This window comes from Dipodomys merriami, unplaced genomic scaffold (genome assembly GCF_024711535.1).
Source record: "Dipodomys merriami isolate MVZ:Mamm:240054 unplaced genomic scaffold, mDipMer1.0.p SCAF_4, whole genome shotgun sequence".
NCBI classification, from domain to species: domain Eukaryota; kingdom Metazoa; phylum Chordata; class Mammalia; order Rodentia; family Heteromyidae; genus Dipodomys; species Dipodomys merriami.
This window is the reverse complement of record NW_027205603.1, coordinates 28,629,704-28,654,456: the sequence shown is the minus strand read 5'-3', so window position 1 is coordinate 28,654,456 and position 24,753 is coordinate 28,629,704. Positions and strand designations below refer to the sequence as shown.

Sequence of the window (24,753 nt, the reverse complement as noted above, 5' to 3'; positions counted from 1 at the left end):
ATTTGGCCAAATATTAACTCATAAAGTTATTCAACACTTCCTTAGATATTAGGTTATGGGTACAGATATTTTATATTAAAAACAATTTGTCAGAAGTTTGTTGAAATGAAAAAATTTTTAATCTGTACAAATAGAATCCTATCAAAATATAAATGTTTAAAGTTAAAAGCAGCCCCTGATCAGGGGCTTAAGATAATGATGAGTAAAATTAGAGGAGCAGGTGCTACTTACTAAAAACTACTTAGCCTTTTTGTTGTACACATTACTATGAGTATGCTCATAGTTGTATACTTAGACTTAAGGCTCACAAGTGGGCAAAGTCAAAATTTCTCTGTTTCCAGTGTGTGTGTTTACTTATACAGCAGCAATTGAGGCATAATGAGTTTCAAGGATTCCAACACATTTCTTTCCTTCATTCTAACATTTTATGCTTTACTAAACCTATATTACATTTACACATAAGAGAAAAAATATAATATTCATTTTTCTAGTTCCATTAGAAACACAGGCTATCATAAAAAGATGAGAGTGCAATGTAGTACTAAATGTAAAAGCAAAACAACTCATAAAGTTTCAATAAGTCAAAGCAGATCATTTATTCCACTTAGGCAAAAATAAAATCTAAGCTAAAAACTAAAATTAAATTTCTAAAGACACCACACAATTGTGGGAGCCAAGAGGATTAAATAAACTAGAGTATGTATGAGAGAGGGCTCTTCCAAATGAGTCAAATGAGTCACTCACCAAGAGTTTTCTTTCCTGGAGGCCTCTGCTGACTCTGAGAGAGAGAGCTGAAGAGATAATTGGACTCTAGTCTCATGTGGAAAAATAAGTCCTCCCCAAAATCATGACTGACATCCTTAAGATATAATGCGGAGTGGGAAAAAAACCCAACAACACACAGACACATAAGGAAATGGAGGCAAAAAGCAAAGAGGAAAATCTCTGCAGGTGAAACTAAATCTACTAAGTCTAGTCAGTCTAGTCTATGAAGACCAAGGAGCTAGAATCCACCATGCTATCAATCCAAAACCTGGAAGGAAACTCCTGAGAACAAAAGGAAGCCACAGATGGTTAAAATTGTAACCACCCCAAATTTATTTTAATTACTGGTTAGGCCAGAAATCATCTGCCCTTCATCTTCTGAGAGAAAATTCCTGAGCAAGATCAACTTGTTGGTGGAAGAAATGTCACAAGTGTACATAAAATGTCTACATACAACAAAAATTACCAGATATAATTAAAAATGATAATTTTTAATTTTTTTTAAATAAAAACAAGCAACAGACAAGCATACAGACAATATAAATATTGAGTTTAATAGACAAAAATGAGATAGAAGGGGCTGGGAAGGTGGCTCAGTGGTAGAGTGCTTGCCTTGCATGCATGAGGCCCTGGGTTCAATTCCTCAGCACCACATAAGCAGAAAAAAATGGAAGTCACGCTGTGGCTCAAGTGGTAGAACACTAGCCTTGAGTTGAAGAGCTGAGGGACAGTACCCAGGCCCAGAGTTCAGACCCTATGACCGACAAAACAAATAAAAATGAGATAGACATAAATGATAAAAAGAGGAGGAATTTCATCAGTGAGTTTTAATTTATTCAAAAGACTCAAATGGACTACATTAAGATGTTAAAATAAGTCACTGTTTGGGGTTACCAAGGAGAAAGCACAACAGAGACAGGCTTATTAAAACAAAACATAGGTTAACATGAAGTTTTTAAGTTGAAACAAATCACTAAAAAGGAAGCAGACAGAGCAGAGAACAAGGGATATCACAAGGGGAAAAGGAAAGAGTCTAGAATATATACAGTTTGAGTCCCAAAAGCTGGTAGAGAAGGGAAGGTGCAGAACAGGAGGAATTGTGAAATCTGAAGAGATATTGAGAGAAAAAATGTCTAAAGATAATGGAAGACATGAGCCAACAGATAGAAGAAGCGCAGTGAATCCAAAACAGAGTAAGTACAAAGAAAACTACATCTTGATTGTCCCCTGGTAAAAATTACAGCTCCTATCTGAAAAAATAACTTAGCGGGAAAACGGGCTAGGGGAGTGGCTCAGTGGAAGAGCACTTGTGTAGCAAGTACAAGACCCTGAGTTCAAACCCAATACCACCAACAACAAAAAAATGTGATTCTTTACAGTAGCGCTGCCTGGGAGGAAGAGAAGTGGAGTCTTCTGGGGTGAGGGATGAAAATATTATGTATCTTGATCTAGAGCAGTAATGAGGGGTTTTACTCACCCTGGAAATACTTGGTGATATCTAGAGACATTTTTGTTTGTACTGGTATCCTGTGGATAGAGGTCAGAGATGTGGCCAAGACATTGCACAATGCCCTCCAAAGATATTCACCCCAAAATATCACTTGTGTTGAGATTGATACTCTGATCTACATGGTTTTTGGTAATAACATATTTAATGTAAAATTTAGTAAGCTTAACATTTTTTTTTTGGTCATGGGACTTGAACTCTGGGCCTGGGCATTGTCCCTGAGCTATTCATCTCAAGGCTAGTGCTCTACCACTTGAGCCTCAGCACCACTTCTAGTTTTCTGGTGGTAGAATTTCATAGACTTTCCTGCACATGCTGGCTTTGAACTGTGATCTTCAGATCTCAGCCTTCTGAGTATCTAGGATTACAGGCATGAGCCACCAGTGCCCAGCTTAAGCTCCACATCTAACTTGTGTATTTTATTTGTACAACTCAAGTCTAGAAAGTTCAAAGTAATCATAAATCTCACAAAAGAACCTAATGACTCCTTTTCGAAACCTGGCACATTCATGTAGAAACTTTGCTTCAATTAAAGGGTTCTAACAACCTGAAATTACCATGAATGCTAAGTCAGAAAGAATTAAACTCATGGGATGGGGGATTAAGAAAGAGCAATACAGTAATGTATAATCAAAGTACATTGTATTCTTGCATGTAAATATCACAATGAAACCTCTTTGAATGATTAATTTATGCTACTAATTTTTTTGAAAAAGAACCATGTAAAGTCTCCATTAAATACAGACTGTCCAAAAGCAGGAGAGCTGGTGGAATGGCTCAAGGGGTAGAGTTGCTCAAGAGGTAGAGCACCTTCTTAGCAAGCACGAGGCCCTGATTCAAACCCTAGTACCATAAAACACACATGCATGTGCATGCGCACACGTGCACATATACACACACTCACACAAACTAGAGAGTAGGGAATATGTAAATAATATCCATGATGTCATTAGATGTGGTATTTATAAAAATACACTAAGATATATGGCAAAAATCCATGGACCAGAAATTCTGTTGGTGCCATCAGAAAATAAACATTTTTAAGTATGGAGAGACTTTGATACAAATTAAGAAATCTATGAGTCTCTTCAATATCACCACCACCCCATTGTGAAGCATAGAAGCCATTTACAAAGGTCAGGTAAGGAGTATGCTGCACAAGTTCCTTTTATTGACTTAGTCCTGATTCTAGCCATGCAACTCTAAAAAGATTAGAAGTGTTGAGTGCTTGGGGATGGGAGGTGTAGCTCAGTGACAGATTTGTGAGGTTCTGGGTTTGACATCCAGTGCAAGCAAATATGGGTGTGCACACACACGCACACACACAGGTGCCAAGTGTTGCTAGTCTTAAAGCAGCAGTACAAACATGTTTTAGCGATGCCAGCCATGATTAAGTTAGCGTCAGAGGTGACTAGGGCACAACCAAGACAGCAAGTCTCCTCTTTCTCACTGTCAGTCAGTTGATTTCTCATGAAATCAACTACTATGTACCTTCGCATGAGGTGCTGTTTTTGAAAATGCAAGGACTAATAAGGATAGGAGAAAGACTTTGTAGAGTAAAATTAATTACTAGAAATCTGAAAGATCAATGGCTTCAACAACTTTAGGAATAATTCATGTGAAGTATCACCTCTGGGAAACTAAGCATATTCTTATATTTCACAAATGATTCCCTCCTTAAATATTGTAGCTCGGGTTGAATCAGCGGAACTAGAAACAAGGTTATCTATTGTATGAAGTTCTAATCATACAATATTACCTTGAGCACTCATCCACATCAAACTTTCTTGTGAATGGCCTCGAAAGGAGGACATTCCATTGTACTATGAGCTGACTCACCCAAGCAGCAGCTTCTAAACTCTCAAGCTAGAAGCTCAAGGTACCATTCAGGAACCAATTCAGATGGTGCTGGTACTTAGTGACTCACAGTTATTGTACTAAATGCTAAGCTGTGACTCAGAGGGAACCCTATTAGCTGCTGACTGACACTGTGCTTATGTGAATAGAAGCTCACAGGATGAGTCATCTGGTAGCACTCTGAAATCCAATCTGAAGTATCTGCACTTGGACAGTGATTCACATGGTAATCATATTGGGACCTGATTTGACACATGTGATTTCAAAACTCAGTTCTTCCAAACTGGCTTGGGAGCATGCTAAAAGGTCACTCCCTGCTTGATGCCCTGGATTTCCATCTAAGAACCTGTGGTCTATCCTTAGATGCAAAGTTAAGGGCAAGATCCTGAGTTTGGGCATCGGAGACAACTGAACTCTTCTTCCTCAGGGATGAGGGCACAATTCCTAGAAGTATATTCCCTGGAAAACATGTTTCTCTAAATAACTCTGTGGGTTTACCCACAGGCTCTGCCCATGCAATTCTTCGGCTGTTTACAAGAGGCTAGACCTTTAAACTACCATCTGTGCATGTTCCTAGAAAGTGAGTATCATTAAACTGCCCCAATGCAGAAAGGGACAGACAGCAGGATTTTAGAAGTTGTTGGCCTATTGCATTAAATTAAGAAAAAAATGTTTCTCTTTTACTCTTGTTAGTCCACAAAATTTGGAAGAATAAGATCTCCTGTGTAATTTTGTCAGGTGACATTGTGGTTTGAACTCAGGGCCTTGTGTTTGTTAGGAAGGCACTTTACAACTCGTGCCGCATCCCAAGCCTGCCTGTATATTTTATTATTATTATTATTTTGTGGGGGTACTGACACTTTTAACTTGGAGCCTCAATATTGTTCCTTAGCTTTTTCACTCAAAGCTGATACTCTACTACTTAAGCCATAGCTCCATTTCTGGCTTGCCCTTTCCTTTTCCTTTTCCTTTTCCTCCCTCCATCCCTCTCTCCTTCCTTCCTTCTTTCCTTCCTTTGTTTTTGTGGTTAATTGGAGATAAGAATTTCATAAACTGGGGCTGGGAAGGTGGCTCAGTGGTAGAGCGCTTGCCTTGCATGCATGAGGCCCTGGGTTCCATTCCTCAGCACCACATAAGCAAAAAGAAAAAAGCCGGAAGTGGCGCTGTGGCTCAAGTGGTAGAGTGCTAGCCTTGAGCTGAAGAGCTGAGGGACAGCGCCCAGGCCCAGAGTTCAGGCCCCACGACCGGACCCAAAAAAAAAAAAAAAAAAAGAATTTCATAAACTTCCCTGCTCAGGCTGGCCTCAAACCATGATCTTCAGATCTCAGCCTCCTGAAAGGAAAACATCTTCAAATCTGGTACAAGGGGAGTTTATGAATTTAATAAAAGCTTAGCCAGGGCTGGGAATTTGGCTCAGCGGCAGAGTGCTTGCCTCACATGCATAAGGCCCTGGATTGATTCCTCAGCACCATATATGCAGAAAAAAGGCGGGAGTGGCGCTGTGGTTCAAGTGGTAGGGCGCTAGTCTTGAGCTGAAGAGCTGAGGGACAGCGCCCAGGCCCAGAGTTCATACCCCATGACCAACCAAAAAAAAAAGCTTAGCCAGGTGCTAGTGGCTCATACCTGTAAACCTAGCACTCAGGAGGCTGAGATCTGGGGATTGAGGTTCAAAGCCAGCTTGGGCAAGAGAGTCCAGAAAACTCCTATCTCCAACTAACCACCAGAAAACTGGAAGTGGAGCTGTGACTCAAAGTGATAGAGCACTAACCTTGGGCTGAAGAGTTCAGGGACAGTGCCCAGGCCCTGAGTTCAAGCCCCAAGCCTTGTCTTTCTTGGTGCTGGAGAGAACATACACTTATATATTTTTTCCTTGTATGTATCTCTGCTTTCCTGTTTGTAAAAGGCTCACAAATTATAGTAAACAGAAAGTCATCCGTGCCATACAGAAATTAGTCATAGTTGTAATAATTCTTTTTTCTTTTGGCTTGAACTTAGAGCCCGAGCTTTTCCACTCAAAGATGGTGTTCTACCACTTGACCCACACTTCTACTTCTGGCTTATTGGTGGCTAAATGGAAATAAGAATCTCACGACTTCCCTATTTGTCTGACTCTGAACCTCAATCCTCAGATTTAGGCCTCCTGAGTAGCTAGTATTATAGGCATGAGTCAATGGCACTCAGCTTGTAATAATTCTAAACTCTCCCAATGTTTGCTCATTTATAACCAGAAATGGATGCAATAAAAGTTGTCATCATGCTATATTTTTATATAATAAAGGATTTTTTCATATAAAATATTTGTAGTGATCTCAGAAAAGCTAGCTCTTCGTTTCTCAAATAAGCTTTCAGATTGTCCTAAATAAAATGGACTTGGTACAGTATTTTAATAAAGATAATGGATTTTTTTTCTGTAAATACTTTCAAAATGTGTATTTGTTTCATAATGTGAACTCTTTTAAAGATCAGAGAGAAGTTTCTTAAGTGATTTTTGAAGGTTATATGTAAATATCTCATAACTAACTAAAATAAAGGGTCTAGATGTTATAAAATGTACTGCATTAGAACTTAAATGCATATAGAAATACAGAAAACATTTACTGTTTTCTAATTTGCATTTACATACTTCATAGCACACAAAAACAAGCATTTTGAACAGTCTGTTGAGGCGTAGATACTAGCAAGAGGGGAGTTGAGCTAACAAGGACGAACTGATCAATATGGTCAAAATAGGTTGATGACATGTATCAAAATACAATAATGAACCCTACTGACATTGTATTATGAAGGAGGAGGAGGTACAGAGAGTGATGGGGAGATTGACTGGAATGCATTATACACATGTGTGGAAATGTCACAATGAAATACTCCCTTGTATGCTGAACAAACAAGCACATAAACAAATACATACATAAATAAAAATATAGCTGGGTCCTGGTGGTTCACACAAAAATCCTAGCTACTTAGCTGGTTGATATCTGAGGATGGGTATTTTAACACCAGCCCTGTCAGGAAAATCAGTGAGACACAATTAACCAGTAAAAAGTAGGAAGCAAAGCTGTGGCTCAAGTGATACAGTGCTAAACTAGAGTTAAAAAGCTAAAGGACAGCCAGGGTGCTGAGTTCAAGACCCAATACCAACAAATATATATAAATTTTGTTCCTATTTAAAAAATTTTTGTCTGTCATGGGGCTTGAACTCTGGGCCTGGGCACTGTTTGCTCAAGGCTAGCACTCTACCACTTTGAGTCACAGCACCACTTCCAGTTTTCTGGTAGTTAATTGGAGATAAGAGTCTATAATGGACTTTCCAGTCTGGGCTGGCTTTGACCTGTGACCTTCAGACCTCAGCCTCCTGAGTAGCTAAGATTACAAGAGTGAACCAGGGCATCCAGCTTCCTAATTTTTTTTTAAGACAGGGTGTCACTGCATTGCCCTAGCTGGCTTTGAACTCACCATCCTCCTGCTTCCGCCTCCCAGTGCTGTGATTATAGGCATGTTCCTATATTTTGAAGTTCACTTAACCATTTTAACATTAATATAATAGCTTTTGAATAGTATCTGCCAGACAATTATAAGAGCTTTAGTGATCAATTTATTAAATGCCAGCAGGTACCATCTTACAGATGATAAAACTAAGACACACAGAGGTTAAGTAAATTGTTTAAAGTCACATAACTAGGTTGGGATTTGAACCATCACTTACTTATACATCCCAGGACTCTTTCCCCATTAGGCAACACAGCATTCATTGCCTCTTATGAAATGCATTACAGGATAAATTCGTAGAACATTCGGTTTTGCGCAAATAGAGTAAAAATAACTTGAAATTGCAAGTTAAAATAAACTTAAAAATAGGGTCATTTTATTGCAAATGTTCTTGCCAAGTCTGGGGAGGAAGTCGGGCCATTTGTGTGTGTGTGTGTGTGTGTGTGTGTGTGTGTGTGTGTGTGTGTGTGTGTGTGTGTGTGTGTGTGTGTGTGTGTACCTGGGCTTTTGTTTAATCGATTCTGTAGTCTGGAGCATTAGACGTGAAATAAAGTCAAGCCTCAAGCCTCGCAGGACTCGGTGACTGGAAAGAGGGTACTGACTAAAGGAATGTGACGGGTGGCGGATGCAGGAGCCCCTTATTGCTTGGGGGGGGCGGGGCGGGAGTCTCACACTTTGGGAACAATTCCGAGCCCCATTGGGCAGGTGACTTCCCGCTACTGATCGCCCCAAGGACACTGGCTGCGGTTCCAACAACCGGCGAACCCCAGTGTGATGTGTGCGTGTGGAGCAGGGACCCACTCGTTTTGGAGAGATGGGACGCTACCACGCTCTGAGAAGGAACGGGAAAAGGAGGGATCTCCACCGCCATCCCCGCCCCGGGCGCATTTCTCTTGGGAGTGGGAAAGCCTGAACCACCACTCTACTTTCCCTTCCCCATCCTACCCACCGGCGGTGGCGCGGGGAAAGCCAGGCTGCAACAGATCCTCGTGGGCTGACCACAGAACTTCACCGACGAGTCCGCCCTCCGCGCGTGTCCGCTCGCCTACGGGGCCGGGGGGCGGTCCCCGCCCGGGTTTCCCGGGGATGTTGGCCGAGCCGGGAAGCGCGCCGGCTGTCCCCTGGCTCCTGCCCGAGGCAGACGGAGGTGGGGCGAGTAGGTCAGGCTCTTTGACTCCTCCCGGACGCCCACCCTCTCTTTCACTACTGGAAAGCCCCAGCACGTAGACCCCTCCCACAAACATCTCCCCCCAGATTGGGAGCACCGCCTTCCCCCAGCTCCCTCCGCCGCGGGAGTGGGGTGGGGGCCTCGCCGTTCACAGATCCTCATTGGGCTCCAGTCCCCCCGAGAGCCCTAGCTGGTCCATGCACTCAACCGTCCAAGGGCCTCGCCAACATCGATGCCCACCCCCACGGCCTATTGCAGACCCTCTACCCTGCCCGCATCCCCGGTCGCCGCAACCGGGACCCCCCGTCGGGATCCAACTTGGGGAGCACATCTCTGGGCCCATGGGGGGGACTGGTGATTGGGTTTCTCAAAGTAAATCCCCGCAGCGCCCGCACCTCCAGGAACAACTCTGTCGCTAAAGAGTCCCCGGTAGACACTGAAACACAGCCTTCCCTGCCAAGGTGCCCAGGCGGGCGCCCTCGCCCTAACCCGCCGTCTCCGACCCCTCCTGGGTCGCGCTTCTCGGAAAGGGCGCCCTGCGTTCCGGGAGCGGCTCCGGGTCCTTCCCACCTGCGCACCGACGGCCCGGCCTGCGCGCCTCGCCCAGCGCGTCCCGCTCCCCAGCCACTTGCCCGGAGTTTCCCCAGTACTCTTGGGATGGTCAATATGCATTTTAATCTTTAAAGGCTAGAGTCCCGACCTACTCTCCTAGGGTGTGATAGAAACCGATCCTAGTGGCTCGATGCTGCCTTCAGTCGCTCACTCGCGCCGACGGGGAGAGGGGGCTCGCAGGGGACCACCGACCCATTGGACTCCCGCCGCTGGCCGCGACGAAGACGATCCCGGGTCCTGCCACGGCCTTGACTCGGGCATTTGCTAGTCCCAGGCCCCGGGAAGCGCCCGAGAGGAAGAGGGGGTGATGGGTACTGAGGAAGCGGGGTACTCACAGTCCCACTGTCCACCGGGCTGGCTGGAGGGGAAGCTCCGGCGGGATCGCCTCCGTTGGCCGTGCGCATGCGTCCGGCGTGTACCGTATTTTGATTACAAAGCCTAGTGCGGTCCCTTACTAAAGAGCCCGCGATGGCTCCCCGCGGCTTTCTCCTTCCAGTCGCTCCCAGGCTTTGCTCTCGCTCTCTCCTCTCTTCCTTTTCCTTCCCCGCCCCCTGACTCGCCCTCCCCGGGCCGGGCAATCCCAGGTCTCGCCTCCTCCCTCTGGTGGTGGCGTGCTCCGCGCGGCGGGGGCTGGGACACTCCCCCGTCCCCACGCGAGCAAGTCTGCAGCTCGGGTTCCTTCCTCCAGCCTCAGATCAGCAAACACAGAGTGTGGGCGCGACGCCCGGAGAGCGACCAGGGCGCCCACAGAGCCCAGCTTCTGCTCCCACGCCGCAGCTTAGGGGAAGCACAGCCTGAGCGCCGGACTTGACGACTAGACCTTGGGGAAGAAGTGGGACGGAGGGAGGAGCTGGGGGCTGGGGGCGGCGGGAGGAGCTGGAAGGTGGGGTGGGGGAGCGGAAGCGCGAGCCTCGTAGCGGCTGGGTCCCCAGAATCGCGCCTGGAGACTCCCTCCCCCCTACATTTCCAAGCTCTAGCCTCACTCAGCCCGGGTGCACCCCGCCTCTCCTTCTGTACCCGAGGCGGGTCTTCACTCGGTCTTGGCCAGCCCGAGACCTGAGTGGAGCGCAGGACCCCCCCCCCCCTCCCCGGCAGCATCTGGCCAAGTCTCTTGGCAGCCTTTCTCTTCGCTCTCCTTTTCTGGGACTTAGGAATCCGCACGGAGGGAAACCCCGAGGCAGCGGAAACCCTGGCACCCGAGAGACTGCTGAGTGGTGCTGGTGGTGATCGCTGTGTGAGTGCACGAGTTCGAAGCCCTAAACTGAAGCTGGGAACGGACCTGATAGAAAAAATAGCCTCACGTCATTTCCTCTGCCCGTGAGGAGGATGGGGGACTGAGGGGCGCGCCCTCGGAGCCGGCGGAGGCGAGTCTGGGGCCGGCTCGGAAGAGGGGAGGCGGGGGGGGGGGGGGGGGGGGCGGAGCTGAGCGCAGAGTTTGAAGAGCAGCTCGGGGGAAGGCTAGCGCTCCCTCCCACTTCCAGGGACCCCAGAACGGAAGTGAGTGGTCGGGGAGAAAGTAGCTCTGAGAGCCTCGGGGGTGGAGGAATGCCAGGGAGTCGCCGGCGCGCTTTCTATTGTTGCGCCCACCGCTGTCGGTACCTTCCCCTAGCGCCAGCCGCGGGCAGTTGGCTCTGGGGCCAGCGGGAGAGACGCCTCTGTGCGTCTGATGGGGGATCTGAGTACTCACAGGCATGGGGAAACTCTGCCCGGCGCTGAAGTCTTCTTTCCCGGGCTTGGCAACCCAGTGGGCCAGCCCCAGCGGGCTAAACCCCGGGGGTCTGCCTGACAGTGCCAGTGCTGCCCCGAGCAGGAGCAAGTGGCGGCTGCGCTCCAAATCGTGTCCCTGCAAGAGCCGGGCGGCCGGCAGCGCCGGAAGCAGGGGGGACAAGTACGGGCGCTGTGAGGGAGTCTCAGGAGGTTGTCGCCGAAGAAGGTGAGAGAAGAACTGTGTGAGGCTGCGGAACGAGCTCGAGAGGAGGCTGAAGAGCGTCGGGACAGCGGGCAATCCTGGGCGCTGTGCAGGGCCGGCGGCGGGGAGGGCGGAGGAGTGGGGCAGGGGGAGGAGAGAAACAAAACCAGCACACCATTACTGTTGTGTTCAGACACTTAAATGAGGCCACTCATTACAACATTTAAAAAAGTTACTTTGCAGATACAAGAGAAGATCGGTAAAAGCCAAAGAAAAAGCCCATGGTTAGATTCTTTCCCTTATGAGCCTCTCCTGGCGATGGCTAGAACTCAGAATCGCAGGCTCTGAATTAGCCTTTTCTGCTTAATTTAGCTAGTGCTCTACCTCTTAAATCACACCTCCATGTCTGCTCGCCCCCACCCCCCTAAAGAGTCTCTGGAATCTGCCCCAGGCGTCAATATCAGCCTCCAGAGTAAACTAGGATTCCCACTGCCCTTTGTAACTCTGTGCTACTCAGTGTAGTCTTATAGACCAGTTGCCCTGTAGCCAGTGCTTAGAGGCTCCTTAGAAATGCAAAATCTCATCCTAACCCACTGCTTCTGACTCTGCATGCTAACACTCCCAGAGAATATGTATGAACGTTGAATGTGACACGCCCTGTACAGAAGGTCTGTGTTTACATCTCGTAGGTGGGGTTTTTTTTTTGGTGGTGGGACCTGAACTCAGGGCCTGAACTCTGGGCCTGGGGCGCTGTCCCTCAGCTCTTCAGCTAAAGGCTAGCATCTACCCCTTGAGCCTCAGCGCCATTTCTGGCTTTTTCTGCTTATGTGGTGCTGAGGAATCAAACCTAGGGCCTCATGCATGCAAGGTAAGCACTCTACCACTGAGCCACCTTCCCAGCCCATCTGTTAGTTCTTTAGGATGTTTCTTCACTTCCATGTCTCCTGATCCTTTCTCTCCCTTGTCATTTTCCACTAGAACTCTTCTGCAACTGGCAGTGTTGGACTTGGCTACCAAATCTCATTGGGATAGTTAAGGGGAGGTAGCTCCAGGTAGGTAGAGGATCCTAGCTCCTCTCCCCCCTCCACTCCGGCAGAAAAAGGGACTAGGCAATTTGGCTTCTGATGTGTTGAGTGGAGTATTAAGGACAGGGCTCCTTGTTGGGACCACTGCTACAATCATGCACTCTGCAGTTCTCCTTTGGGAATTCTATCTCTCCATCTTTTTCTCAGAAATACACTTTTCTATTTTCCACTTGCTGCTTTCGAGTCCTAACTGATGAGTGAAAAGTATTTATTTTTCTCTAGAGAGTAGTGAAATAATTCTTGGTTCTAGCCTCACTACTAACTTGATGGCTTCCCTTAGGTCTTTATTCTTAGTTCATCTGCTTCACTGATAAAGGAATGAAATTGGGGTTTTTTGAAGGCCAAGTTCTTAGTTCTAGTCTTTGAGAAGCTTTTCGTGCTTCATAGTGCACTAGCCTTTACTGTAGTTACAACCAGAGCATTACTCGGCCAATCCAAACAACTCCCTCAAATAAAACAAAATAAAACAATTTAATCTGTCTGTGAAAAACAAGAGTGATAGTTGCCAAGAAAAATGGAGATGGGGCGGGAAGCAATGAATAAAAGCGACCGTATGACGAGGTGCAGGAAGGGCCCGGGTCTCACACCGCGGGGCGCGGGTCCCAGGGGCGCGGCGGGCGCTCTCCAGGGTCCTGAAGGCAAGAGCGGCCGCAGGCGGCCTCGTGGGCCTGGCACAGTTCCCCAGCTCCTCAGTCACCAAGGCCCTGCCTGTTTTCTTAGGGCGGTGGAAATCTTGTGGGAAGAGATTGTCAGGAGGGAGGGAGGAAACCTAGCAACCCATTCTCATTCATGAGGCCTTTTCTTGGGAGCTGCTGAGAGAGTTGGCAGATTTGTCTTTGGTTTGTATGCGCTGGAAAGGGTTGAGCTCGATTTGCGTTTCCGAGTTAAGTTCTCACTACTCCATTTCCCCTCATTACATCGTTCTGGAGAATAGAGTCGTTCTAGAATTTTCATTCCCCTGGTTTGAAAGGTCCCCTCAGTTGTCTGGCATGATGCATGGGTTTTAGGGAATGGAGCTGGCTGCTTGGGAGGCTTCAGGCAGAGTGCCAACAGATCAGTGTTGGGGGAGAGGAGGGGGTTCCCAGCATGGAGCCATTGAGAATCGCCCTGTCCTTGGAGAGAGGACACGTGACTCATCCCTCAGACTGGGAGAGTGCAACCTACACTCAGGGTGTTGGACCTGGATGTTTGGAAGCTCAGTGCCGCATGCCCCTACCTGGTACTGTGAGCCCACTACAGCCGTTTGCTCCCAACTCCTGGGTCCTGGGTGCCAAGTGGCCCCAGGGCCTTCTTCCACAGGCCCTGCCAACTGGGAGTTCAGGAATCTCGGCAGACTTGGGCCCTTAGGCCGGGGTAACTCTAGTTGAGAGAGGACTGGCCAGGACCCCAGAGACCTAGACATAGGCTGGCCTGAAGCTTGCCTGAAAAGTGAACGCCTGGCACACTTCTGCAATGCATGCCCGACTCTGTGAAGCCCCAAAGGGCTGGAAAGGCCTTTTGTGGGTTCCCAAATTTGGAGTCTCCAGCTGGTGTTTTCAAATGATTTTCTGAGAATCTGTAACCTGACACCCTTCTCTTTTCTCCCCTCTCCCCAGGCTTTTTTTTTTCCCCAAGTCACTTGCAGGCCCCTTTTCCTGGCATGCTTCATTAGGCATTTTGCTTCGGTCCTGTGCTTCAAGACAGAGCCTCTTGTGAAGGAAATGGTGAAAATATTCAGACAGAATAAAAGTCTCCCACGATCCAAGAAAAACAAAGCTAGAGCTCTTGCTCATCTGGTGACAGGAACTTTCCTAGATTGATCTTCCCGCAGGCTCTTGCTCTGTTTGCAACTCTGAAAGGCTGACAGGGAGGTAGGGGGAGGTCCTCTGGGAACGGGTAAGGGGAGGACCTCTGTGTCCTCTTTGACCTTCCTGGGTGTGAAGCGTGGTGGGAATAGGTGCCAGAATCCACTGACTTCCTTTGGCCGGCAAGGGCTTAATCACACTGCAAAATTCGACCTGGAAAAAGTTATCTGAGGAGAAACCTCCAGCTAGCTGCCCTGCCTCCACTCAGAGAGCCTTCTGCCTTTGTGCAGACAGGCTGACTGTGTCAGTAACAGCCACAAAATGCAATTATCCTGGAATCTATTCCTGAAAGCACTGGTCCTTAGGGATTCAAGAGACTTTGGGAACACTTTATTCTGATTGAGCAGCCACTTCCCTAATTAATCATGTGGCTGTGGAGGAGTGATCCAACTGCCTGGATGCAGACTACAAAATTGATTTGGGCACACCCAAATCAATATAAACAATGCCTTCTTTTCAAAGGCAACTTGAGTATTTTTATTCACACTTCAAGTAGTAGCATTTCATAAAGAAAAATCAAACTGCCCCTTTAGCAAAACCTAGGGAACACTTTTCAAGTTAAAATCACAGAACAGGATTTACAATTAGATTTAATTTTAAGAAAAGGCCTATTTCCTCCTGAACTTTATTTTTTAATTCCATTTTGCCCTGGTTTAGACATATTATATATTTTTGTTTTCTTTTATTTGGGATATCATCAAAATTATGTAGACAAATCTCTGATCGAACTGACTATACACTATGCCAACTGGAAAAGGACAATGAATGAGTGAAGCAGAACATGATTATTAGAGTCACAGATGATTATTAATTGGAGGACAATCAAATATTTAATAATATGTTTCTTTTCTTTTCTTTTTTGTTGGTCATGGGGCCTGAACTCTGGACCTGGGCGCTGAACCTTAGCATTTCAGCTGAAGGCTAGAGCCCTACCACTTGAGCCTCAGCCCCACTTCGGGCTTTTTCTGCTTATGTGGTGCTGAGGAATGGAACCCAGGGCCTCATGCATGCAAGGCAAGCATTCTACTACTAAGCCACCTTCCCAGCCCCATAATATGTTTCTTTTTGTTACTGTTTTGTGCTAGTATTAGAGTTTGAAGTCAAGGCTTTGAAGTCTTGTTTGGCTTTTCTTTTTTTTTTTTTGCGGGGGGGGGGGGGGGGTCCAGTCATAGGGCCTGAACTCTGGGCCTGGATGCTGTCCCTCAGCTCTTCAGCTCAAGGCTAGCGCTCTACCACTTGAGCCATGGCACCACTTCTGGCTTTTTTCTTTTTGCTTATGTGGTGCTGAGGAATCGAACCCAGGGCCTCAGGCATACAAGGCAAGCGCTCTACCACTGAGCCACCTTCCCAGCCCTTGTTTGGCTTTTCTGCTCAAGGTTGGCACTCTACCACATGAGTCATAGCTCCATTTCTGGCTTTTTGACAGTTAATTAGAGCTAAGACTCTCACAGACTTTTCTGCTTGGTCTGGCTTCAGGTCACCATCCTCAGATCTCAGCCTCCTAAGTTGCTAAGATTATAGGTGTTAGCTACCAGTGCCTAGCTAATAATATGTTTCTTTTAGGGTTCACTTGGAATCTCAATGTTATGAGTGAAAGTACAACTGTTAAAAAAACAATTTCCATGTAGCTATTTATTAGTTTTATATAATCATGCATTTAATATTTTAAAATATGTTTATTTATTTGCTGTCCTGGGGATTGAACCCATGGATTCATGCATGTTTGGTTCATACACTAAGCTAGACCTCCTACCTCTTATAACTTAAAAAAAATTCATTATTGTTGTACAGAGGAGTTACAGTTACATAGGTCAGGCAAAGTGCATTTCTTTTTGGACAATGTTACCTCTTTCTTTTAATAACTTTTGAAATGTACTTCTACACAAGCTTTCTGTGGAGAGGCCATGGAAATATATAATGGAGACAATGATGAAGAGGAAGGAGGGCTTGGGAACAGAGTGAAGTGGGCTGGACGTGAGCTATTTAGATGCTGTCTCAGACTAGGCAGCATTGGGAGACTCTGTCTTTGCTCTTTGTTCTTGCAGAAATTCCTGGGTTCTCTATTTTCTCCAAAGCATTATTAACCAAATAAAGGGCTTAGGATATGAGATAGTAGTTTTACTTTTTAATGTATTGTATCTACTAGGGTTTGAATTCATCGCCCAAAAGTTCCTGAATTGAAAACCTGGGCTCCAGTGCGGAAGCAGAGCCCTTGAGAAGTGATTGATTGGATGAAGGTCTGCCCTTATAACAGAGTCACAGATTAAGGGATGAATTAATTAATGGATAAATATGTTCTCTCCCAACCGGTGTTGTTTCCAATGGGAGACTATGACTCAACCATGCTGTAATAGAGCTTGGGGCTTTACCTGATGCTGAACTAGCACAAGTGCCAATGCTGGGGCTTAATCTCTGGGGTCCCTGGCTTTCATTGAGCTTTCTTGCTCACAGCTGGTGCTTTATTACTTAAGTCATGCATCTAGTCCAGATTTTTGCTGATTAATTGGAGATAGTGTCTCACAAACTTTCCTGTCCAGGCTGGCTTTGAACGTTGAGCCTCTGGTCTAACTCTCCTGAATCTAGGATTATAAGTATTAGTCACTGGCCACCCAAAAAAACCCTTTTCATTATAAACTACTTTGTCTCAGATATTTTGTTTCAGAAACAAAACAAATAAAGATAATATCCCCAATAAACTTTATTCCTCTCTTCTTTCTCAGACCTTCTACAGTCTTCAACATGTTAGTAAATTATAACTTGACCAGTTTCATTCTGGTTCAACATATTGGAGTATCCCTGACTCACTGGCTATGCCTAAAAGTTTTCCATAACACAGATATCACCTTGTGTTATAAGTTGACCTCCCCCTGCACATATTTCAAGCCCCATGGGTCTCGGGATATGAACTTATTTGGGAATTGAGCCATTGTTGATAAAATTAGTGAGCTTGAGGTCAGAATGGAGTATGATGGCCCCACCCCAGTGAGTGGTGGCCTTATGAAAAAGGGAAATGTTGTCATGTCCTTGCACACAGAAAGAAGGCTATGTAAACATGAAGGTGGAAATCAGGGTGGTGCATCTACAAGCCAAGGAATGCAGGAGATCATTACCAGAAGCTCAGAAGAGGCAAGAAAAGATTCTCCCTCAGAAAGAATTTAGCCTCAAGATTGCAACATAGAAACCCTGCCTGAGTTTCCACCCTACTTGTCCTGCAGATTTCAGAATCAAGACTGCAATATCAACTCTTATTTGAATTTCCAATCTGCTGGCTTAGCCACAGATTTCAAACTTGCCAGGCCCTTCAACTGAGTGAACTAATTCCATAAAATAAATCCATCACACACACACACACACACACACACACACACACACACACGCACACACACACACACTCACACACACACACACACACACACACACACACACACAATTCTGTTACTCTGTTTCTTTTGGGAAACTTTATTGACATTTCTACTTCCCCTTTTCCCTCACAGTCTAGTTGTAATAGTGAAGCCAGGATTATCTTTGAAACATAGGTCAGACTACTACAGGTGTGCACTTCTTTTGGCTTCTCCATCTGATGATAAAACTGCAGGTTTAAGCTTAGCCCTCAAAACACTAACTGCATGAATGGCCCCACCTGCCTCCACAATCTCTTTCAGAAATTTATGTTCACTTTGTGTGTGTGTGTGTGTGTGTGCGTTGGCATGGGGCTTGACAGGACCTGGGTGCTGTCTCTGAGCTGTTTCTACCTGAAGCTAGTGGTTTACCACCTGAGCCACAACTCTATTTCTGGCTTTTTTGTGGTTAATTGGAGATAGAAGTCTCAAAGACTTTCTTGCCTGGGCTGGCTTTGAACTGTGAGCCTCAGATCTCAGCCTCCTGAGTAGCTAGGATTGTAGATGGGAGCCACCCCTCACTGAACTTCTATGTTCACTTTTTATCTGTGACTAGTAATTTCTCTTTTGTTCACTGCTGTCTTGATGCTGCCTACAATAACTATTGGCCCTTAATAAAGGGCACAATGAATATTCAAGTGAATATTTAATATTCAAATATTAAACTAAAAGCAAACAAATATTATTCACCAATAAAAAGGAATTCTGGCATATGTTTTGCAATGGAAAGGCACAGAAAATATTGTGCTAAGTCAAGAAACCAGAAACAAAAAGACACATGTTGTGTGGCTCCTTTATATGAGGTAATCTAGAATAAGCAAACTCATTCGGGCAGAAAGTAGAATAGAGGTTGCCAGGTTCTAGGAAGAGGAAAAAATGAGAAGTTGTTGTTCTATAGGCACAGAATTTCTGTTCTGAGAAAATAAAAATTTTCTGGAAGTACATAGATAATGGGAAGCTACGGAACTCATGTCACTGGAATATATATATATATATATATATATATATATATATATATATATATATATAGAGAGAGAGAGAGAGAGAGAGAGAGAGAGAGAGAGAGAGAGAGAGAGAGACCAAAATGACCACAAAGGCCACTAAAGCTTCCAGCACAACTATGTTTATAGCAGCATTATTCACCATAGCTAAAATATGGAACCAACCCAGATGCCCCTCAGTAGATGAATGGATCAAGAAAATGTGGTATGTGGGGCTGGGAAGGTGGCTCAGTGGTAGCGTGCTTGCCTTGCATGCATCAGGCCCTGGGTTCGATTCCCCAGCACCACATAAGCAAAAAGAAAAAAGCCAGAAGTGGCGCTGTGGCTAAAGAGGTAGAGCGCTAGCCTTGAGCTGAAGAGCTGAGAGACAGCATCCAGGCCCAGAGTTCAGGCCCCATGACTGGACCCCCCCCAAAAAAGAAAATGTGGTATGTATGTATATATATACACACACACACACACACACACACACACACACACACACACACACACACACACACACACATATATATAAACACACATACATACAATGGAATTCTATGCTTCCATCAGAAAGAATGACACCATCCCATTTAAAAGGAAATGGAAAGACTTAGAAAAAATCATATCAAGTGAAGTAATCCAGACCCAAAGAAACATATCCCATGGTCTCCCTTATTTGCAATAATTAGTATACATCTAATATAATCTTAGCAGATGAGCAGAATAGCTAAATAGTTATGTACATATGACCATATAAGATGATGCTAAGCAAAATTAACTCCAAGACATGGTCACAAGAGGTTCTTTTTTCTTGTTGTTTTTAATGTACTATGTGATTTCTTGCCTCTTTTGTGTGTTCTTCTCCCTATGGTTTATCCCCCATTGTCACTGTATTTGATTTTGGTACCCTGAGTATTTTATATATATATATATATATATATATATATATATATATATATATATATGTTTATCTGAATTAGGGAAGGGAAAAGGAACAACAGAATGGTGAGAGAAAGGACAAGGGAGAATCAATGCAACAGTGACACTAACAAGATGTTGAAAATGATCTGTACATCGGGGGGAGATTGGGAGGGGAAGGGAAACAAGGGAAAAATGAGGGAAGGGGTAACAAATTAGACAAGAAATGTACTTATTACCTTACTTATATAACTGTGATCCCCCTGTATACCACCTTGACAAAAAATGGCCAAAATGGTAAGTGTCAATAATATAAATAATGTCACTACAATAAACAAAAATCACCTCAGAACTTTATAAAAAATAAAGTTAGTGGTAGAACCCTGTTTAGTATGAGCAGGACGCTGGGTTCCTTCCCAGCACTCTAAAGTAACTGACTGACTAGCTACTGAACTCACTCTTCAAGTTCTTCATGAATTCCCAGTTCATCTAACAGGAAGGACAGCTGAGTTAAGCACTTCTGATTCTGCCATTGAGTTTCCCATTTTTTCTTGACATTCTCTCACTTTGATTTCTGCTGTCACCACTTGATGTGTATATATGATAGTCTCATTCTATTCCTAGTATTCACTAAAATATACACTGTGATGTGGGGGAGTAGAGTGAGAATAGCTGAAGCAGGGAGCAGAATACAAAGGGTCTTGCAAGTGCTTGCTCTCTTATTATTTATTTATTTACCTACCAGTCAATCACAACATCAGGATAGCCTGAAATCAGCAGTAATTCAGCTTCAGCCTCCCAAGTTAGGACTACAAGCATGAGCCACCACACCTGTCCTTAGTCATTCTTTCAACAGAATTCGTTGCATGTCTTTTATGTACCAGGAACTGTTCCAGTTATTTTGGATTTAATGTGAGTGAGAAAGGAAATGGGCTGTACTTGTGGTAAATCACAGTGTAGGAAGAGTTTGTGTAGACTGAGTAGGACAAGCAAATCATGTTAAGGATTTTAGATTTATTTTAGAAACTTCAGGAACCCCAGTGCTCCTGGCTCACACCTGTAATTCTAACTACTGAGATCCTCTCAGTTCAAAAACAACCCAAGAAGAAACTCCATGAGATTTCATCTCCAGCAAAAAGCTGGACTGGATGTACAGCTCAAGTGGTAGAGTGTCCACCAAGCAAAGACCACTTACTGAAAGTTTTAAGCAAGAGAGATATGGTGTATACTGAGTGTGAAACTCTGGGCATTGAGGGAGGCAGGTGCTCTATCACTTGACTAGTGATCTACATTTCTCAAGATTCTTTTGCATATTGAAGTGAATCGGGGTGTGGGGCAAAGATAGGAATAGTCAAAGAGGAGGCTTTCACTGTCCTGATGAGACAAGATGACTCAGAAAGGAAATGGGAATAAAAATATAAAGAAAGAAATTGTTATGTTTTAGAGATATAATTAATGTGACTTCAGATGAAGTGGATGAGCAGGCCGATAAAAAAAGGGAATTAAAGTAAGAGTTTTGCCTTTAGGAGTTGAGTGGCTTTCTGGAATGAGGAACACTGGGGTAGGGAAATGAGGAATCCACAGAAAGAGATTTTTGCAATACCTATGATTCATTGCAATGGAGATGTCAAGTAGGCTTTCTTAAGAGAGACTTGAGTTCAGGTAGAGGTCTGGGTAGGAGTGTAAAAGTTATAAATTTGGAAGTAATTTGCATAAAGTGGTGTTTCTAGCTTTTGGGATTGAGATCCCTGAGGGGTTGAGAATAAGGATTGAAGAGAGGGAAGAAGGAAGGAAGAGAAGAGAGGACTGAATCTTCCTACAGATTTTGAACTACGGATAGAACTATCAAGAAGGAAACACAATCATGATTATATTTTATAAAGATCTATCCTCTGTGTAACCAAAAGTCTAGAAAGGGGACCAGAGAGGCAGTTGGAGACTTAACTGAGACATAATCTAGGAAAGCATTAGATGAAATGGAGTGAAGAGATAAGGAGATAGCTAACTCAGAGGCAAAACTTGGAAATGGAGTGGAGGTGTGAGATGAACACAAAAGCAAGGTCAAGGATTATGCTCTCAAGTTTTCAATTTGAGGCTGAATGGATAATAGTAACATTTACTGAGGATAAACAACCACAGTCAAGACAAGGAATTTGGGTAGAGACAAATACTAGTTTGTTTTTTCTGTGTGAGCACTGGCTTGAACACTGGGCCATTTTTATTTATTTATTTTCGGGTCCGGTCATGGGGCCTGAACTCTGGGCCTGGGCGCTGTCCCTCAGCTCTTCAGATCAAGGCTAGCGCTCTACCACTTGAGCCACAACGCCAGTTCTGGCTTTTTTTCATTTTGCTTATGTGGTGCTGAGGAATCGAACCCAGGGCCTCAGGCATGCAAGGCAAGCGCTCTACCACTGAGCCAACTTCCCAGCCCATTGGGTCATTTTTAGCTGGGCCTTTTCACTTTTGGGTGGCACTCAACTACTTGAACCACTTCCAACTTTATGCTTTTTTTTTCAGGTTAATTGGAGATAAGAGTTTCTAGGATTTACCTGCTTAGGCTAGCTTCAAACTAAGATGGTCAGATCTCAGTGTCCTGAGTAGCTAAAATTGTAGGTATAAACTACTGGCACCCAACAAACGCTAGTTTTGAAGAGCTTGTTTGACATGTAAACCTAGATGTTTAGTAGACATTTGTATTTGCATATTTATGTATGGGTTGCAGAAGATAAAGTGGAATGGACTTGTCAACCCGTATGACTGTAAAGACTTAGGCACAGCCAAAATTAGTCAGGGAAAAATGAAATCTTAGGTTGTATTTCTAATATTTCAGAGTCAATAAAGAAAAAAGAGCTTGCAAATGAAGCTGATGAAGGGCATCAAATAGAAGGAAAACAAACCAAAAGCACATTATCTAATATTATCCAGACAATGTTCCTATCATATGACATTCCATTTTGATATACCAATTATTCTTTTATATTTTTTTTTTGCCATTATCAGAATTTGAACTCTGGTTCGCTAACAATTTGAGCCATGCTTCTAGTTCAGCTTTTTGCTGGTTGTTTTGGAGATATAGTCTCACTGACTTTTCTGCCAGAAAGTCTTCCAATTAAACAAAACTCTTTGTAACTAAAACTATACACACAAATTATTTTTAATAAAAACATTAATATAATTTGCATACTTTATTATAAAAATGATTGGCATTTTTTAAACTCATGAAGATTTTTAGAATATTCTCATATACAACCTTACTCCATCTTTCCTCACAGCTATCCAATGAACAAACACAAACCAGTAAGGTGAAACAATTCCTGGTTGTACTGTTAAGGGGCAGAGATGGGTCCCTACCCTCTGCCTTCTTACTGATGCTTCTTGATACCATTGTGAGAGTCAGTCACCATCTTCATTATCATGGTGATTTCTTGTAGTGCTAGGGATGGAATAAATGTTTGGCAAATGTTCTACCATTGACCTACATCCCCAACCCAACCCAGTTCTGACTTTATGTCCTTCTGCTAATGGCACTGGTCAATTAAAGTGATATTGTTAATTCACATCCCCTCTATGATTGTTTCTAGATGTAATTAAGCACATTTGACCACATCAAAATTCTATTTTTTTATTCTAACACTCACCAAATCATGACAACTCTGTGGCTTGCTGTGGGTCCAGCCTACACAGGAGATTGAACTAGTTCCATGGGTACTGGAGCTGTTAGTGACATGCAGCTAAGTCTCCACCTTTCTTGTTCTTGCAAGAATAAAATATCTTTTACAATGGCCTGAGTTACCTAAAACTAGAGAAGAATATTTTAATATAACAACATTAAGGATTGTAGAAGGCCTATTACTTTATTTTATTTTATTTTTTGTCGGTTGTGGCATTTGACAGTGCTTGGACACTGTCCCTGAGCTCTTCAGCCACAGAGCCACTTCTGGTTTTCTGGTGGTTAATTGGAGGTAAGAGTCTCATGGACTTTCCTGCCCATGCTGGCTTTGAACTGTGGTCCTCAGATCTCAGCCTCCTGAGTAGCTAGGATTACAGGCTGTCACCCAGCTGCCTGACAGAGCATAAAGAGTGCACACCGGGTTTAAGGTACGTTAAATCCTGGAGTCCAGAGTAGTGATATTCTGAAATGCAATATAAGCTATATAATTTCCTAAGTTTCTATTTGATGGTTTATTTATTTTGCCATAAACGTTCTAATTTCAGTGTAGCATGCTTTATAAAATGATTGACAGTCTAAAGTGACTATAAATCACGCATTCGTTTTTCACTTCATATGTCATTTCCCCCTAAGAAAATATCAAGCAGGTCCATAAGCTTTCAGACATTAATATTTCCTACTAAGATTTTTGAAAGGTTGCTGTCGGTACTGATAAGAAATAAAAAGTCCTCAAATTAACCCCCCTTAGATGGTGAGAGCAAAGAGAGGCATGAGAAACGTGAAGCATGGAGCTGCTTCAGGATGAAAAATCATTTTCTTTCTTTCTCTTTTTCCATCCAAGACCAGGACTTGAACTTGCTATCTGATGCTTTATGATTATTAGCAGCCATCCTACCACCTGAGCCATGCCTCTAACCCCTAAAAGATCATTTTCTGGAGTTGCATATCTATCACTTACAAGTTTCCAACACTGTTGTCATTTGAGTCTTGGCATTTTCCCTAGGCTGGGCGGCTCTCTCCAGGTGCAAAAGAAATGGAGAAGGTGAACAAATACAGCAGAGGAGAAGCCACTGGTGGAGGGAAGGAGTTAGATCAGGAGGTAGAAAACCTATCTTCCATAAGATTCCTTTGTGGTTTCCTCTTCTGTGCAATGAGAGACTTAGGACAGGCTTACTTTGCAGGGCAAGGGTGTGGGGTAGCATGGTACTCATTCTCTGGTATATTGTCGGTCTCCAGAGCATCTCTCTAGGAACACCCTCCTCCTCCCCCAACCCTAGAGCTTGGCTGTTATTTAAAGCTGAGGCAGACCACAATTCCCAGAGCCAATCGGCCTCCCTAGGCATGCACTTATGAATATCCCCACTGTGCCTTCCCCAGGTCTTCTAATTCAATTATGGAGGCCTCACACCCAGCTCCTATCTCCAGGCCTACATAGCCCTACACAGCCCTCTACTGCTGATGGGAAATTTTATTTTTTAAACTAGTATTTATTTGTGTACAAGGGGGAGGGATTTCTTTGTGACGCTTTCATTCATATACAAATGTATTCCA

General features: G+C 44.3%; 1 protein-coding gene across 2 annotated transcripts in view; it reads right to left on the bottom strand.

The window, feature by feature from the left end:
• The window catches only part of Rgs20 (regulator of G protein signaling 20), a 95,660-nt gene that overhangs the window by 56,182 nt on the left and 14,725 nt on the right, over positions 1-24,753 (bottom strand). For both annotated transcript variants that reach the window (XM_069990719.1, XM_069990720.1), the window contains exon 2: positions 11,083-11,409. In XM_069990719.1, coding sequence (XP_069846820.1) covers positions 11,083-11,409 — 327 coding nt within the window. The remainder of the gene's footprint in view (positions 1-11,082; positions 11,410-24,753) is intronic.